Source organism: Eucyclogobius newberryi, unplaced genomic scaffold, assembly GCF_026437365.1.
Source record: "Eucyclogobius newberryi isolate DKJ021-1_F unplaced genomic scaffold, fEucNew1.0.hap1 SCAF_13, whole genome shotgun sequence".
In the NCBI taxonomy this organism is placed as follows: Eukaryota; Metazoa; Chordata; class Actinopteri; order Gobiiformes; family Gobiidae; genus Eucyclogobius; species Eucyclogobius newberryi.
In genome coordinates, this window is record NW_027315757.1 from 10,906,569 (window position 1) to 10,921,379 (window position 14,811).

Consider the following 14,811-nt stretch of genomic DNA (forward strand, 5'->3'; position numbering starts at 1 on the left):
ATGGCTTAAGGATGCAAGGTCTTGTGCCAAAAAAGCATGTGACATAAAAATGACTGAGACTGGACAAAAACGGGGTTAACTTTGCGAACCACATCTTGAGAAGCTGTGGTTCCCAAAATGACTACTACAATTACAGCAAAATCAGCCAACAATATCTATAAATTGCCTATATCGCACAGTTGTTTGTCAGAAATTGTCACATTTAAATTCTAAGTGTGTGCTAGGTGGTTTAACATATCTTGGCATTTCAACAGTTCCAGACATGGATGAACTAATAACATAAACATAACACTGGGTTCTCTCCGGCTCCTCCCATCATCCAAACACATGTGTCAGGTCATTTAGCAACTGTAAATTTCTCCTAGTGAATCAATGTGAGTGAGGTTCTTGTGTTTTTTTATAATCATGACTTGTTTGGGATTCACTTTAGCTACTATTTATCATCATTTTACATCAGTCAATTTGCAGTGTGAATAAAAAATAAAAATAAAAAGGATTACAGGAAATTGAGCTGACAGTCTTTTTGTCTATGTCATAAATAAGTGACATTCCGTCCAAAATGCAGACATTCAACTGACCGTTTCTGACAGTTTCAACAACCATTTCAAAAACCGGTTTGTGTGGTTCTTGGAAACTTGGGATTTGGAAATGAGAAGTCAAGGTTCTGACTTGTTTACGTTCATGTGCTTTTTATCTCGGAAAGTCGGGATTTTGATGTGAGCAGTAATAAAATCACAGTGTGCTTTTCTTTAATAGCGTTCAATAGAGCTTTAATAGAACCTTTTTTAGTTATTAGCTTAGGAAAACATCCCACATAACATCTTAAATTAAACAGGGTGTCGGGTCTTTTTGTTGTTTATGTTGCTCTTTTCTATTGACTACAGACAGTAAACCCCTAAATGTAACGTTTAGTCAAAAATCTATTGTGCTTCAGATAAATAAATGATCCGCTGGTTTTCCTCCGTCTCCACAGCAGGTGTTGAGGTCGGGCAGCAGCTTTTGAATAGCGTTCTTTTCCCAACTTGTGCCAGTGCATTTTTCTGCGGCCGAGTTCTTGAGGGCCACATGAACGCAAAAAAATATAAAGTGCAATTTATATGGATTTTGGCCCTTGTATTGTTGATAGGTAATAGTTGTGGAATGACAGTAACCGGGGCTAACCAGAAAGTTCATTATAAGCGTCAAACTGCTGGCAAACAAGCAAAATGTTTGGCAAAAGCTTAAATATAATCATGTTCACTCGGTTTTAGTAACGTGTATCTAACCTGCACTTTAAATCACACACACTGAACTATATGCACTTTAAATCACACACATTGAACTATATGCACTTTAAATCACACACATTGAACTATATGCACTTTAAATCACACACACTGAACTATATGCACTTTAAATCACACACATTGAACTATATGCACTTTAAATCACACACACTGAACTATATGCACTTTAAATCACACACACACTGAACTATGCACTTTAAATCACACACATTGAACTATATGCACTTTAAATCACACACACTGAACTATATGCACTTTAAATCACACACACACTGAACTATATGCACTTTAAATCACACACTGAACTATATGCACTTTAAATCACACACACTGAACTATATGCACTTTAAATCACACACTGAACTATATGCACTTTAAATCACACACACTGAACTATATGCACTTTAAATCACACACACACTGAACTATATGCAATTTAAATCACACACTGAACTATATGCACTTTAAATCACACACACTGAACTATATGCACTTTAAATCACACACACTGAACTATATGCACTTTAAATCACACACACTGAACTATATGCACTTTAAATCACACACACTGAACTATATGCACTTTAAATCACACACACTGAACTATATGCACTTTGCTTTTAAGGGTCAGCTTAAAACCGTTTTATTTAGTCAAGCCTTTTAATTGCATTTGTTTTAGCGGCTGATTTTACTGTATATTGTTGTATATGTATTGCTCACTGTAAACTGTTTTTATCGTTTTATTCTGTGTTTTGTGAAGCACTTAGTGACTTCTGTCTGTGAAAGGTGCTATACAAATAAAATGTACTTACCGGTACTTTAATGGGGAAAGAAATCCTGCTCACTGTCAAACTTGCAAAATAAAAGTTTAATGGTGAAGAGGCAACGTTTTGGCGTCTAGGCCTTCGTTTTGACTGTTGAAGGCCTAGACGCTGAAACGTTGCCTCTTCACCATTAAACTTTTATTTTGCAAGTTTGACAGTGAGCAGGATTTCTTTCCCCATTACAGTTTATCGTCACGTACGCCCTTATCCTAAGCACCTGGCACAGAACCTGATGTGCGGAGCACCGTCTTGATTTCTACTTACCGGTACTTAAAATGACACACACTGAACTATATGCACTTTAAATGACACACTGAACTATATGCACTTTAAATCACACACACTGAACTATATGCACTTTAAATCACACACACTGAACTATATGCACTTTAAATCACACACACACACTGAACTAAATGCACTTTAAATCACACACACACACTGAACTATATGCACTTTAAATCACACACACTGAACTATATGCATTTTAAATCACACACACACACTGAACTAAATGCACTTTAAATCACACACACACACTGGACTATATGCACTTTGAATCACACACACTGAACTATATGCACTTTAAATCACACACACACTGAACTATATGCACTTTAAATCACACACACACACTGAACTATATGCACTTTAAATCACACACACTGAACTATATGCACTTTAAATCACACACACTGAACTATATGCACTTTAAATCACACACACTGAACTTTATGCACTTTAAATCACACACACTGAACTATATGCACTTTAAATCACACACATACTGAACTATATGCACTTTAAATCACACACACTGAACTATATGCACTTTAAATCACACACACTGAACTATATGCACTTTAAATTACACACACTGAACTATATGCACTTTAAATCACACACACTGAACTATATGCACTTTAAATCACACACTGAACTATATGCACTTTAAATCACACACACACACTGAACTATATGCACTTTAAATCACACACACTGAACTATATGCACTTTAAATCACACACACACTGAACTATATGCACTTTAAATCACACACACACTGAACTATATGCACTTTAAATCACACACACACTGAATTATATGCACTTTAAATCACACACACTGAACTATATGCACTTTAAATCACACACACTGAACTATATGCACTTTAAATCACTCACACTGAACTATATGCACTTTAAATCACACACACACTGAACTATATGCACTTTAAATCACACACACTGAACTATCTGCACTTTAAATCACACACACTGAACTATATGCACTTTAAATCACACACACTGAACTATATGCACTTTAAATCACACACTGAACTATATGCACTTTAAATCACACACACGGAACTATATGCACTTTAAATCACACACACACACTGAACTATATGCACTTTAAATCACACACACTGAACTATATGCACTTTAAATCACACACACACACTGAACTATATGCACTTTAAATCACACACACACTGAACTATATGCACTTTAAATCACACACACTGAATTATATGCACTTTAAATCACACACACTGAACTATATCCAGTAATTCCAGCAACGCTGGATCGGATTTATTCTTCTTACCAGAGCCGAACAACAACACTCCCTTTCTAACTTGATGTTTGGAGAAGAACAAGTCAGTATTTGCCTAACAAACATCCTCAGATGAGATTTGTATACAGTGTAAGAGAAAGTTTTTTTTAAAATAAACTCCAACAAGATCTGATATTCAAAGAAATTAAATTTATTATTGTTAACACTTGATCTCATTTTTTGTTAACATGGTCACATCACACATGCAATATAAATGTTTGCCAAGACTACCTTTACACGTGCTACTGGCTGTTCCGTTATAAAAGGAAATGCATTTGAAAAAACATAGTACAAAATACACTACTTTGTATTTATGAAAAGGTGTCTGAATCAAGTACATCGACATTCTGTATAAAAGCTGGTGATCGACAGTTCAAAGTGACATGTAAACCATTTTCAACTTTAACTCAAGTGCCATTTCTCACATCTTATAAATATAAATAGTTAAAAGATAAGTGGTTTTATTTGGAAAATGTAGACACAGAAAATAGGTACAAATGTAGACATAATAAAGTTCTGAGCAGCAGTGTGCGTGTAACAGTATCTGTGGCAGAGACGGTTCTTACAATAACAACATTTAAACCTCTAGGGTCCAAGTCTAGGGTCGAGTCCATTAAACCAGAGAGTACTTTGTAGTTTGCATAATCTATCATTCACATGTCCATATCCTGATCACTGACACTCTGGCGCAGGTATTCTTCATAGAGCTTTTTCTAAAATAAAAACAGAGAAATTATACATGTTAGAGAGAAAAAACACTGAATCGCAAAGTCATTTCCGCAATGCAAAAGGGTCACAGGTGGATTCTTTTACAGTTCTGTATCAGATTACATCAACACAGATTCAAGAATGAGAAGGTGTCATACTTTGAAGGGGAGAGTTGAATATATATGAAATTGAACGTAAAAGAAATCCTTTCGTCCGCCATGTTTGAAAAAAGCATAAAAACTGTCCAGAGATGCACTTGCCAAAAGAATAAATGGAACAACTCTATCAGCTGGGTCACTACTGGTAAATACATTTATCACAGTAGAAGATCTTGTTTTTATTTTATTTAAAGTACTTAGCTTATCTTTAAATCTCTATAGGTTTATTATTGGGCCAAAACAAACAATCTCTCAATTAAACAGTCTTAACAATAAATATTCAAAAGAAAAATCCACAAATGGTCATCTAGATTACCTGTATTTATATTTGTGACTGGACCTTTTTTAAACAGCAAAATGGGGATGTATTTAAATCAAACTAGTTCCTAGCTTTTTCAGATGTTAAAGTGAAGCTATGAAGAAGTTAGTGATGTATGAATTTCTCTATTGATAACATTGTATTGTGAAGAAAATAACTACATATTATTGGTCAACAATTACCTTTTTGTTCTTTACCACCTCCTGAATGTACTCGAACTTCTCCTGCAGTTGTCGTCTCTGTTTGCCTGACATAGTTTGACGGGTCCTGAAGGAAGTAAAGAACATTTAAAAATAAAGTCTAAATAAACATGTACAAAAACAAAAGGAAAAGCAGGTGTATCGAAGTCTTACTTGAAGCAGTAACGTGAAATGATGAGAAACAGGAAGGAGAGCATGATGAGGCCAGCGCAGAGATACACCTGCTGTTCTCCATTCAGAGAGTCGAAGAGGCGGACGACGGGGGACTAAACGAGCAGACAAAAAACACAGGCTGTTACTGTAAAAGAATGTCTCAAAACTGGTGCTAAACCAATGTTGGCACCTGGGACAATGAATTTCACATTCTCGAAACAAAACATGACAAAAAACTAACATAGTTGAAAAAAAAAATCAGCATATAATAGTTAAGTTTGATAAAATTGTCATAAATACAATCCAGTAATTCCAATGTATGTAAAATTAGAATTATTGCTCTATTTTTTTATGAAATACCTTCATTGAAATGTCTTACAATAACAAGATATGAAATAAAGCATAAACTAACAAGGGGGTTTAAGGTTTATAGTGCATAAGAGAGCACAGGACACAAATTAAAAAACGAGGGAGTTGGGACATTGAAAGTACCGTAATATTTTTTGGCAGACTTAAGCACTTTCATATTTTGAAGTAATTTATAAAATGTCTAAAGCAGGGTCTAGAGTCTCTCTCTCCACAGCATGAAGGAAAACAAACACAGTGTCAGATGTCTTTATAACCAGATTATTCACAAAATATAAAATATGAGTCAAATTTAAATCAGGGATGAGAGACAACATGTTTTAAGACGCAGGACAAGTTCTAAAAAGATGCTCTAAAGTTTCTTCATGTTTGTTCTATGCATTGAAAGGTCAAAAAAAATATAGTGCACCAAAACCTCGACAAGTCACTGCACAAGTAAAATGGTTCTTGGGGTCAGAAAGTCTTCAAAAAGTTCATTAGATAAACATAGAATTTGTCAGGGGTTTTAATAGAAAGCACTCACCAGGTACAGAGACAGAGACTCGGTTCCCTCAGGACCCAACGTCACTTCCAACAGTTCCTTAGACAGAGCGCCCAGCACCAGTAAGACCATCAGAGCCATCGGCACGCTAAAGCCCAGCAACGTGAGGAAGCAGCTCTTACAGCGGGCACGCCGATTCTCAGAGATGATCTGTCTGGAATAATATATTATTTTAAAATTACAGATTTGGAAGTCAGATTTGGCACAGAAAAGTCCAAAACAGTAAAAAACACAAATATGTACCTTTTGGAATATCCCGATAACCATTCCGATTATATGTCAATCAAATATGAATATGGTAAAACATGTCTTTAAACTCATTAGTTGAGGTTTAAATGTGAAATTTATGTGCAATGAATCAGATAAGTGCAGAAACATAACAACAAACAACAACATAACATAAAATCATGACTTTTTATTTTTACTTTTTTTTATCTTATTTTGTAGTTCTTCAAAGCAGGTTACATTAACTGAAAATTCTGTCTTTAGTTTATTTTTTTTGCATAGAATGTCAACAGAACTTGAATAGCGAGAGTGATTCACTTTGTGCCTTTAAATAGCTCCAGACGCACTGCATGTACCATCACATGTGCAGGAAATATATAATGACATGATTTTGTACGTCTACAAAAACCTGCTTCAAAGCAACACAAGACATTATCTAAATTTGCCTATACATTGCCCACCTTTACCATCAACTTTTATTTTAGCGATGGACTAAATAAGATCCATGATTTGCTACATTACAGTTATCGCACTAAGCCACTCTTTACTTCTCTAAGTGCGCGTCATACCTGTCGTTTGCTAGTGTGTCGATGATGGCGTCGCTGATAAGTTCACAGTCTTTCTCCAGAGAATTGAGGGTGTTCTGCACAGTCTGGTTGATGGTTTTCTCAATAGCGCGACACACTTCCTCAATCTGGTTCACACAGCGACTTGGCTGTAAAAGGAGTTCAAATGTGTCGTGGTCAAACAAGAGTCAAATTAAATACATTGATTTACTGTTCTTACCTTGCTGGAACTTGGAATGTAGATTGTGGGCATGTCAAAACCACATTTATTGAGTCCTGGACGCTTGCAAAGTTCCTGAACGATCTGCATCATTACACGCTGCCAAGAAACAGAAGTAGAATCAGACTGAAAATATTTGGAACATTCAACAATTTCATATATAATTTAAACTTTTTTTGGCAGTATGCTGATAACAATATTCAGACAATCCAACAGAATTTTGTTGAATGCGAAATGACAGTAAACGCTCAGAAATATCACTTTAAACCCTTTATTTGGACGTTTACATCATAGTTTTTTCCCCATTTCCATGTTTAATCAGCTCCTTTGACAATGTGCCCACCTCAATACAAGCTTTTTGCCCACCTGCCTGTCCGATTCTCCTCCGGCTTCATCGGCCTTGCTCAGGTAGAAACGCAGTCGATCGCCGTGTTTCTCGTTCAAGCTCTCCACGATATTGAGGGTCCTTTTGCAGAGGGCCTGTCCCATGGGGTCGAAGAACACGAGCATGAGGTCACAGAGATCGCCTGGAACCGAAGGAGAACACGCAATGACGTACTTCCATTTGAAATACAAAATATGCAAGATCATTTAGCACTAGTGATCGACTGGCGTGATTATGTATCCGACTCAAACTGCGCTGACACAAATGTACACAGGAAACTACTGGTAAACCACGTATTTGGTTGTAAATGGGAAGATTAAACCCACAATTCACTCCCAAACCTCAAACCAACTCACTCCAAGCGTTCTCCCTTCTGCTGTGATCCATATGAATAAATTAATAACAATGTGGGTCGACTAAAACTCCATCGAATAAATACTTGGAGCCTTAGATTTTATAGTTTTTACTCTGAATTTCAGTCACTTACAATTTCAATGCATTTTTCTCGGTTTAAATATTCATGCAAACATTTTCAGGCCCTCAAATTCGACAGGAAAATTCAAAGAGGAAAGATCACTGCAAAAATAAAGAAGAATAAGAAGCAGGAAATACTGTAGGGAAACAATCTAATCTAATTTGTCAGAAGCCTAATCAAAACCTAATTTCCTGGATGTCCGAACACAGAAGAGAAAGGTCAAACAGCCTCAACATTCTCACACAAAATTGACTGCAAAGGCCTAAAAGTGTTAAAAAAAAAAGTATAACTAACGAACCGAGCCAAAGGATAACCTCATCCACATCGAACGGATACTTCATGTCTCCGTCCACAAGCCCGGGGGAGTCCACAAACGTCACCAGGCTGAAGCGTTTCTGCCGTGATGTACATATCTCTGTGCTCAAGTACTCGGAAACGCCTGGACAGAAATGGTAAAGATAAAAAAAAAAAAAAATTTAAAAAATTATTTTAAAAAAAAAGTTGAAATGCGTCTAGTTTGTAGTACCTCTAAACTGCTGCAGAGGCTTGAAATGTGGGTATAGGTGGAGTGTAGCGTTCCCCTAAAGCGAAAACACTTTTGAGTTTTCAGGCACTTTAGTGAGCAGTGAAGTAGTAAACGCTGGATACAAACCGTGAGGGATTCTCGCTTTCGGCCACTTGTTACGAAACTGAATCCTTGGGTCTCAATGGCCACTCCAGTGCGCTGTATGTGCTCCTCCACGTACCTGTTTGCAAAGGCAGAGGCGAGGAATCTGAATTTAGAAATGTACATTTACAGTGGCCATTTCTTGAGTTCGTGGTAGTAAAAATTGTGTTTTTACGCTGCCATGGTTGACTGAATGAGGTATGCAAGACACATGCATTCGATTATCTATGTAAAGGTCAAGCATAGCAGTGTTTTATATGTATACAGTATGTTAGGAATGGTACTCTCAAATGTACTAGATCTGTGGCAAATTCTGTGAACAAGGTTTTTACTGTGAATTTGTTTCCCCACTGTCATTGTCACATTTAAAACGCAGTCCAATTTGGCACATCCTTCATTCATTTAATTTTCATTTATTTATTTATTTATTTATATATACACATGGAAAACCCAATGAGAAAAGTTATTTTTCATGAGTTAAAACACAACACAAAATAAACAAACATAGGATACTAAAACACAAATAAAGCAATCAAAATCAATACATAAAAACACATTTAAACAGACAATCCGAGATACAATTAAGTAAAACAAGTGCATTGGCACCGAGGGTAGTCCTTGACCAGCGTTTTAAACTCATTAAAAGCCTAAAATGATTTAATTCAACTCTAATCATTCCTAAAAACTTGTTTATTCCGTGTTCTGTCTGCTGTGGTCTAAAATAGTGCTCAGTTTAAATGTAGTTATAACAGAATTTGACCTTTTCAGGGAGTGAATGTTAGAAAGAGAAACAAGTTTGAGCAAATTTTTTTATTAAAGCTTCCTGTTTTACATCTCCATTTCAAACTATACATTTATCCCTCGATATCTGTATACCGTACATCTATATCTTTGGTTGGATGCTGAGCACACTCTACATCCGTCCATATTTTGAGCAGAAACTGTTGCATTTGATCAATCTTGATTTTTAATTCCATTTCTTTTCACAAAACAAAAATTGCTTTTAGTATCGATTTCCTGATAACAATACAAAAAACTTAACCATATTCAAAGCATATTATTGACGATTAAAAATGATCTTGATCTAGCTTAACATTTAATCAATTACCCAGATTTATTCCAGTAGCTCTCCTAAACCTAATATTCACTTAAGATAAGATAAGCCTTTATTTGTACTCACAATGGGTAAATTTCGGTGTTGCAACGCAAGTAGGTACAGAAGTAAAAGAACAGATAACTTATTGAAAACTTAAAAAAAAAAACGTATCTTCTTATCTTATCTTAAAGGCGGTATGGACTGATACAACACACACGTGCGTTTGTTTATTAGCGCATTGGAGCGCATCGCATCTCTCGTCTCCCGAAGATTTCTGTCCACTTCTGCGTCAGCTTGAACTGTCTTTCTCCGTCTTCATTTTGCCCCGTACACTAAGGGAACTATATTATGATAGATCCATGCGCTTAGGCACGCGGAAACGTGGGGACGAGCCTGACGCGGCTGCAGGTGAGCGGTAGGTGCGTTTTATGATTGATAGGTGGCAGGACAAATGATTTATCCACGCCACGAGGAAATATGATAAAAAATTTGCTGAAAAAAAATCGTCCATACCACCTTTAATAAGGAATAGAAAGAAAAAATAAGTGACAGAAGTTAACACTCTTGTTTACAGCAGTTAAATGCACATGAATGACATTATTGCGTATGATTAAGACATTACACATGATTAAGTCAGTATTGCACATGATTAAGTCAGTATTGCACATGATTAAGTCAGTATTGCACATGATTAAGTCAGTATTGCACATGATTAAGTCAGTATTGCACATGATTAAGTCAGTATTGCACATGATTAAGTCAGTATTGCACATGATTAAGTCAGTATTGCACATGATTAAGTCAGTATTGCACATGATTAAGTCAGTATTGCACATGGGTATGACAGTATACACATGTTCAGGGCTAACAGTGTTTGTTATAAAGTCTGACACCAGCAGGAAGGAAAGACCTGTGAAACCTTTCCTTCACACAGCGAGGGTGGATCAGTCTCTCACTGAAGCTGCTCTCCAGAGCGGACAGAGTGTCCTGCAGGGGGCGACGCTCATGGTCCAGCATAGATGTGAAATTAGCCAGGACCCTTCTGTCCCCCACCTCCTGCACCGAGTCCAGAGCGCAGCCCAGGACGGAGCTGGACTTCTTGATGACTTTGTCCAGCTTCCTCCTCTCCCTCTCTGTGATGCTGCTGCTCCAGCAGGCCACACCTACAGGAGCTGATGCCACCACAGAGTCGTAGAAAGTCTTCAGGAGTGGCCCTGTCACTCCAAAAGACCTGAGTCTCCTCAGGAGGTAGAGCCGACTCTGGCTCTTCCTGTACAGTGCGTCTGTGTTGTGAGTCCAGTCCAGTTTGTGGTTCAGACGAACACCCAAGTACTTGTATGAGTCACTCTCTCAATGTCCCGTCCCTGGATGTTCACTGGTGAGGGGGCAGTGGGGTGGCGTCTGCGGAAGTTCACCACCATCTCCTTGGTCTTCCCCGCGTTGATGAGGAGGTGGTTCTGCTGACACCAGTCCACAAAGTCCTGCGCCAGTCCTCTGTACTCCGCATCATCGTCGTCCGTGATGAGTCCGATGATGGCAGAGTCGTCAGAGAACTCCTGCAGGACACAGCTGTCCGTGTCGTGTCTGAAGTCTGCAGTGTAGAGGGTGAAGAGAAAGGGTGCGAGGACAGTGCCCTGGGGCGCCCCCACACTGCAGGTCCGAGTGTCAGACCCACAGTCCCAGGCTCTCACAAACTGGGGTCGGTCTGTGAGGTAGTCCAGGATCCACTCTGCCAGGTCATACACCACACCAGCCGTCTCCAGCTTGTCCCTCAGGAGCAGCGGCTGGATGGTGTTGAAGGCGCTGGAAAGATCGAAGAACAGGATCCTCACAGAGCTGCCAGGCTTTTCCAGGTGAGAGAGAGAGCGGTGCAGCAGGGAGATGACGGCGTCCTCCACTCCGATGCCAGACCGATATGCAAACTGCAGCGGGTCCATGGCTGAGCTCACGGTGGAGCGGAGGTGGTCCAGGACCAGCCGCTCCAGTGTCTTCATCAGGTGGGACGTGAGAGCCACCGGCCTGAAGCTGATGAGGTCTTTGGCGCGCGGTGTCTTGGGCACAGGTACCAGACAGGAGGTCTTCCAGACCTGTGGTACCACCCTCAGCTTCAGGCTCATGTTGAAGACATGCTCCATAACTCCACACAGTTTATCTGCGCAGGACTTAAGGAGCCTGAGGCTGATGCCGTCAGGTCCTGCTGCCTTCCTCACTTTAATCCTCTTCATCTCTCTGCAGCTGTGCAGGGAGAGGTGATGGATCAAATCTCAGGAAGTGAGAATTCAGTTAATTCTCCCACTGTAGGTCCCCTCCGTCTGGACAGGGGGACTTTAAAGCCTGAGATGGTTTTCAGGCTCCTCCACACTCCCTGAATGTTCTTCTGCTGCAGCTGATCCTCCATCCTCCTCTTGTAGCTGGCTTCCGATATGCATCAGTTCTCATTCACAAACACAGCCAGGCCGCCTCCTCTTTTCTTACCGCACTCTCTCGTTCTGTCCACCCGCAGCGGATGAAAGTTGTCAAAAGCAATGATGGAGTCCGGCATTTCTGGGGTTAACCACGCCTCTGTGAAAAGCATGACGCTGCATTCTCTGTACATCCTCTGAAAACGTGTGAGGCTCGCTAGCTCAGTCGTCTTATTCTACAGAGACCTCACGTTTCCCGTGACGATGGCGGGGAGAATCGGTCTGTAGCGACCCTGCTTTTCCCGGAGTTTGCAAAATAATAAAAAAATATTGTGCAATCTCTTTGCGAACGCTCTTTTGACTCCAAACAAATGCTCCCGACGTCACGACTTGGATCAAAATGTTCTGCTTCAAATATTCCCATTTCTCCGACATAAGCAATCAAGTGTATGGACATTGTCCGAGTGGCCTTGGAGTTTTATTGTTTTGGTTTGGTTCTGATAAAGAGTTGTATATGGGTGTTGTTGTATCTTTGGCCTCCAGTTCTGTTCAAAGATTGACTTTCCTAACAAAGAAAAATCAACAAAACAACCCACAGACACGTTTGTTTAGTTTTACCAGTTGATAAAGGAGCTTTTCCCGGCAGAGTGGTTTCCCATCAGCATCACAGTGATCTTTTTTCTGGGCGCCAACAGCGTCAAACCAACCGATTCTGCTACTGAGATCAGACCTGAAAACAATACACAGACATGTTAACTTAATTATATTTAGTTAAGTCATAGGTAGGGCTACAACTAGGCAAGGCAAGTTTATTTGTAGAACACAATTCGTACACAAGGCAGTTCAAAGTGCTTCACACAACAGGAAAAAATGCATTAAAATCACAAAGACATGACAGAAATCACAAAATCACAAAACAGTTTAAGACATTAAAGAGAAAGAAGATCATTTCAGTCACATGCACAGCTAAACATGACTGTTTTTAGCTTAGATTTGAACATTGTCAGAGTAGAAGCCCATCTCACATCTTCAGGAAGACTGTTCCAGATTTTAGCTGTCAAGTCCTGACTCTGGGCAAGAGGCAGGGCCATGTTTAGTACTAACTCTGGCACCAGCAGGAGGCCGTTCTGGATGTACTGCAGCTGTTTTACAGCTCGTTTGGAGAGGCCAGTGAGCAGGCTGTTACAGTGGTCTAATCTACTGGAGACAAACGCATGGATAAGACTGGTTTAGACACAATATTTTCACTTTGGCTATGTTTTTAGATGGTAAAAAGCTTCTGTTGTTATTGATTAGACGTGGCTGTTAAAGTTCAAGTCTGAGTCCATTATTACCTCCAGATTTCTAACTTGATTTTTAGGTTTTAACTAACTAGACTAGTCAGCAATATTTTTTTTCAGAGTAGTAATTCTATTCTACAATGATACGTTTCAAATCAACCAAAAAATATAGAAATATGCTGACTGAATGAGTCTAGAGAGGATATTTACAAATAGTGCATTTATTGATGAACGGTTTATTCTTTGACATTTATTTAATGATGCCACAATTTCTGTTATTAAAAGTTTTAGCCTCTGTCATAAAATCAAATCTAATCAAAATGTATTAACTTAAAAGGACATTTTTGCTAATTTGAATAGCTTTAAGAAGGCTTTGCCGTGTATTTTTTCACATTGGGTTATAAATAATGAGTAACTACTACTGGTTTATTTATATATTTGATAAAACATTTTTTACATGTTTTTTAAGTGCTGTGGACTAAAGAAATAATGAATACATTTTTACGATGTGTAGATGCAGCTAGGTTAAATATTGTGAGCCAAACGTCACTTCAGATTGCGTTCACAGTTTAATCTTTCATGCACGGTTATGAAAGCCTGCTTAGTTGGCAAAGATTAGGATTGTTCTGATTAGCAAGCTAGTAGTTGTAGTTAGCCTTTAGCAGAGCATCTAATCTAACGCTTTGTGAATGGACTTCTGTTAGCCGTTAGCTCGAAATGCATTAGCAAGTTAATACTTCAGTGAGACAAGTCATTCTGATTGTTGATACGGCTTCGAAACGCGGTAATCAACTCCCTCACCGCTCTCAGGGTCCGCGTACAGCTGGTGACAATCCCGTAAGATCCGCTCGTCGCAGGACACGCCGCCGGTGATCGTGTCGGCGTTTGCGGCATTCCGGCTTTTGATTTTGCCAGACATGATCGGTAATCGCAGCGGTGCAAAAGGTTTCTGCGTCCAAACCAAACGGGCCAAGTCCAGAAATCCCGGTGTGCCTGGTTTGAATCGCCCCGGTCCGCTAATAATGACGCAGCGCACACAGCCACGTCGTCAGCCGGAAAGCGGTTTGGCGGCGGAAGAGGATTGTGGGTAATGTAGTTTGTCTAGTGAAACGCGACAAGAAATCACTAGTTTAGTTTATCTATTTATGTATGTATCTGTTTATTTACAATTATTTTTATTTAAATGGAAAACAACATAAAATAACATGACTGTTCAGGCCTAGACCCCCACTGTGGAAAAAACATTGAAAGAGGTGTCAAAGCCTGTTGAATCAAGTTTAATGTTGTTTATTATCACTGACACATAGCCTAGAGTCAGTGTCA

The 14,811-nt window shown here is 39.0% G+C and overlaps 1 protein-coding gene across 1 annotated transcript; it reads right to left on the bottom strand.

Moving 5' to 3' along the window:
* Positions 1-4,171: 4,171 nt before the first annotated feature.
* On the bottom strand, positions 4,172-14,551 carry LOC140357952 (uncharacterized). Its single transcript, XM_072442543.1, has 12 exons — positions 14,290-14,551; positions 12,827-12,938; positions 8,696-8,789; positions 8,570-8,624; positions 8,342-8,482; positions 7,550-7,710; positions 7,184-7,282; positions 6,967-7,112; positions 6,155-6,326; positions 5,266-5,378; positions 5,095-5,179; positions 4,172-4,440 (listed from the first exon to the last, which is right to left on the bottom strand). Exons 1-12 carry the CDS (start codon positions 14,405-14,407, stop codon positions 4,381-4,383), a joined length of 1,356 nt encoding a protein of 451 aa, XP_072298644.1. The 5' UTR covers positions 14,408-14,551; the 3' UTR covers positions 4,172-4,380.
* Between the last annotated feature and the right edge of the window lie 260 nt (positions 14,552-14,811).

Coding starts and splice junctions, on each gene's coding strand:
- LOC140357952 (XM_072442543.1), bottom strand. CDS start 14,407: ATGTCTGGCAAAATCAAAAGCCGGAATGCCGCAAACGCCGACACGATC. Junction 12,939..14,289: donor GTACGCGGACCCTGAGAGCG/GTGAGGGAGTTG, acceptor TATTGTTTTCAG/GTCTGATCTCAGTAGCAGAA. Junction 6,327..6,966: donor GACACACTAGCAAACGACAG/GTATGACGCGCA, acceptor ATATTATTCCAG/ACAGATCATCTCTGAGAATC.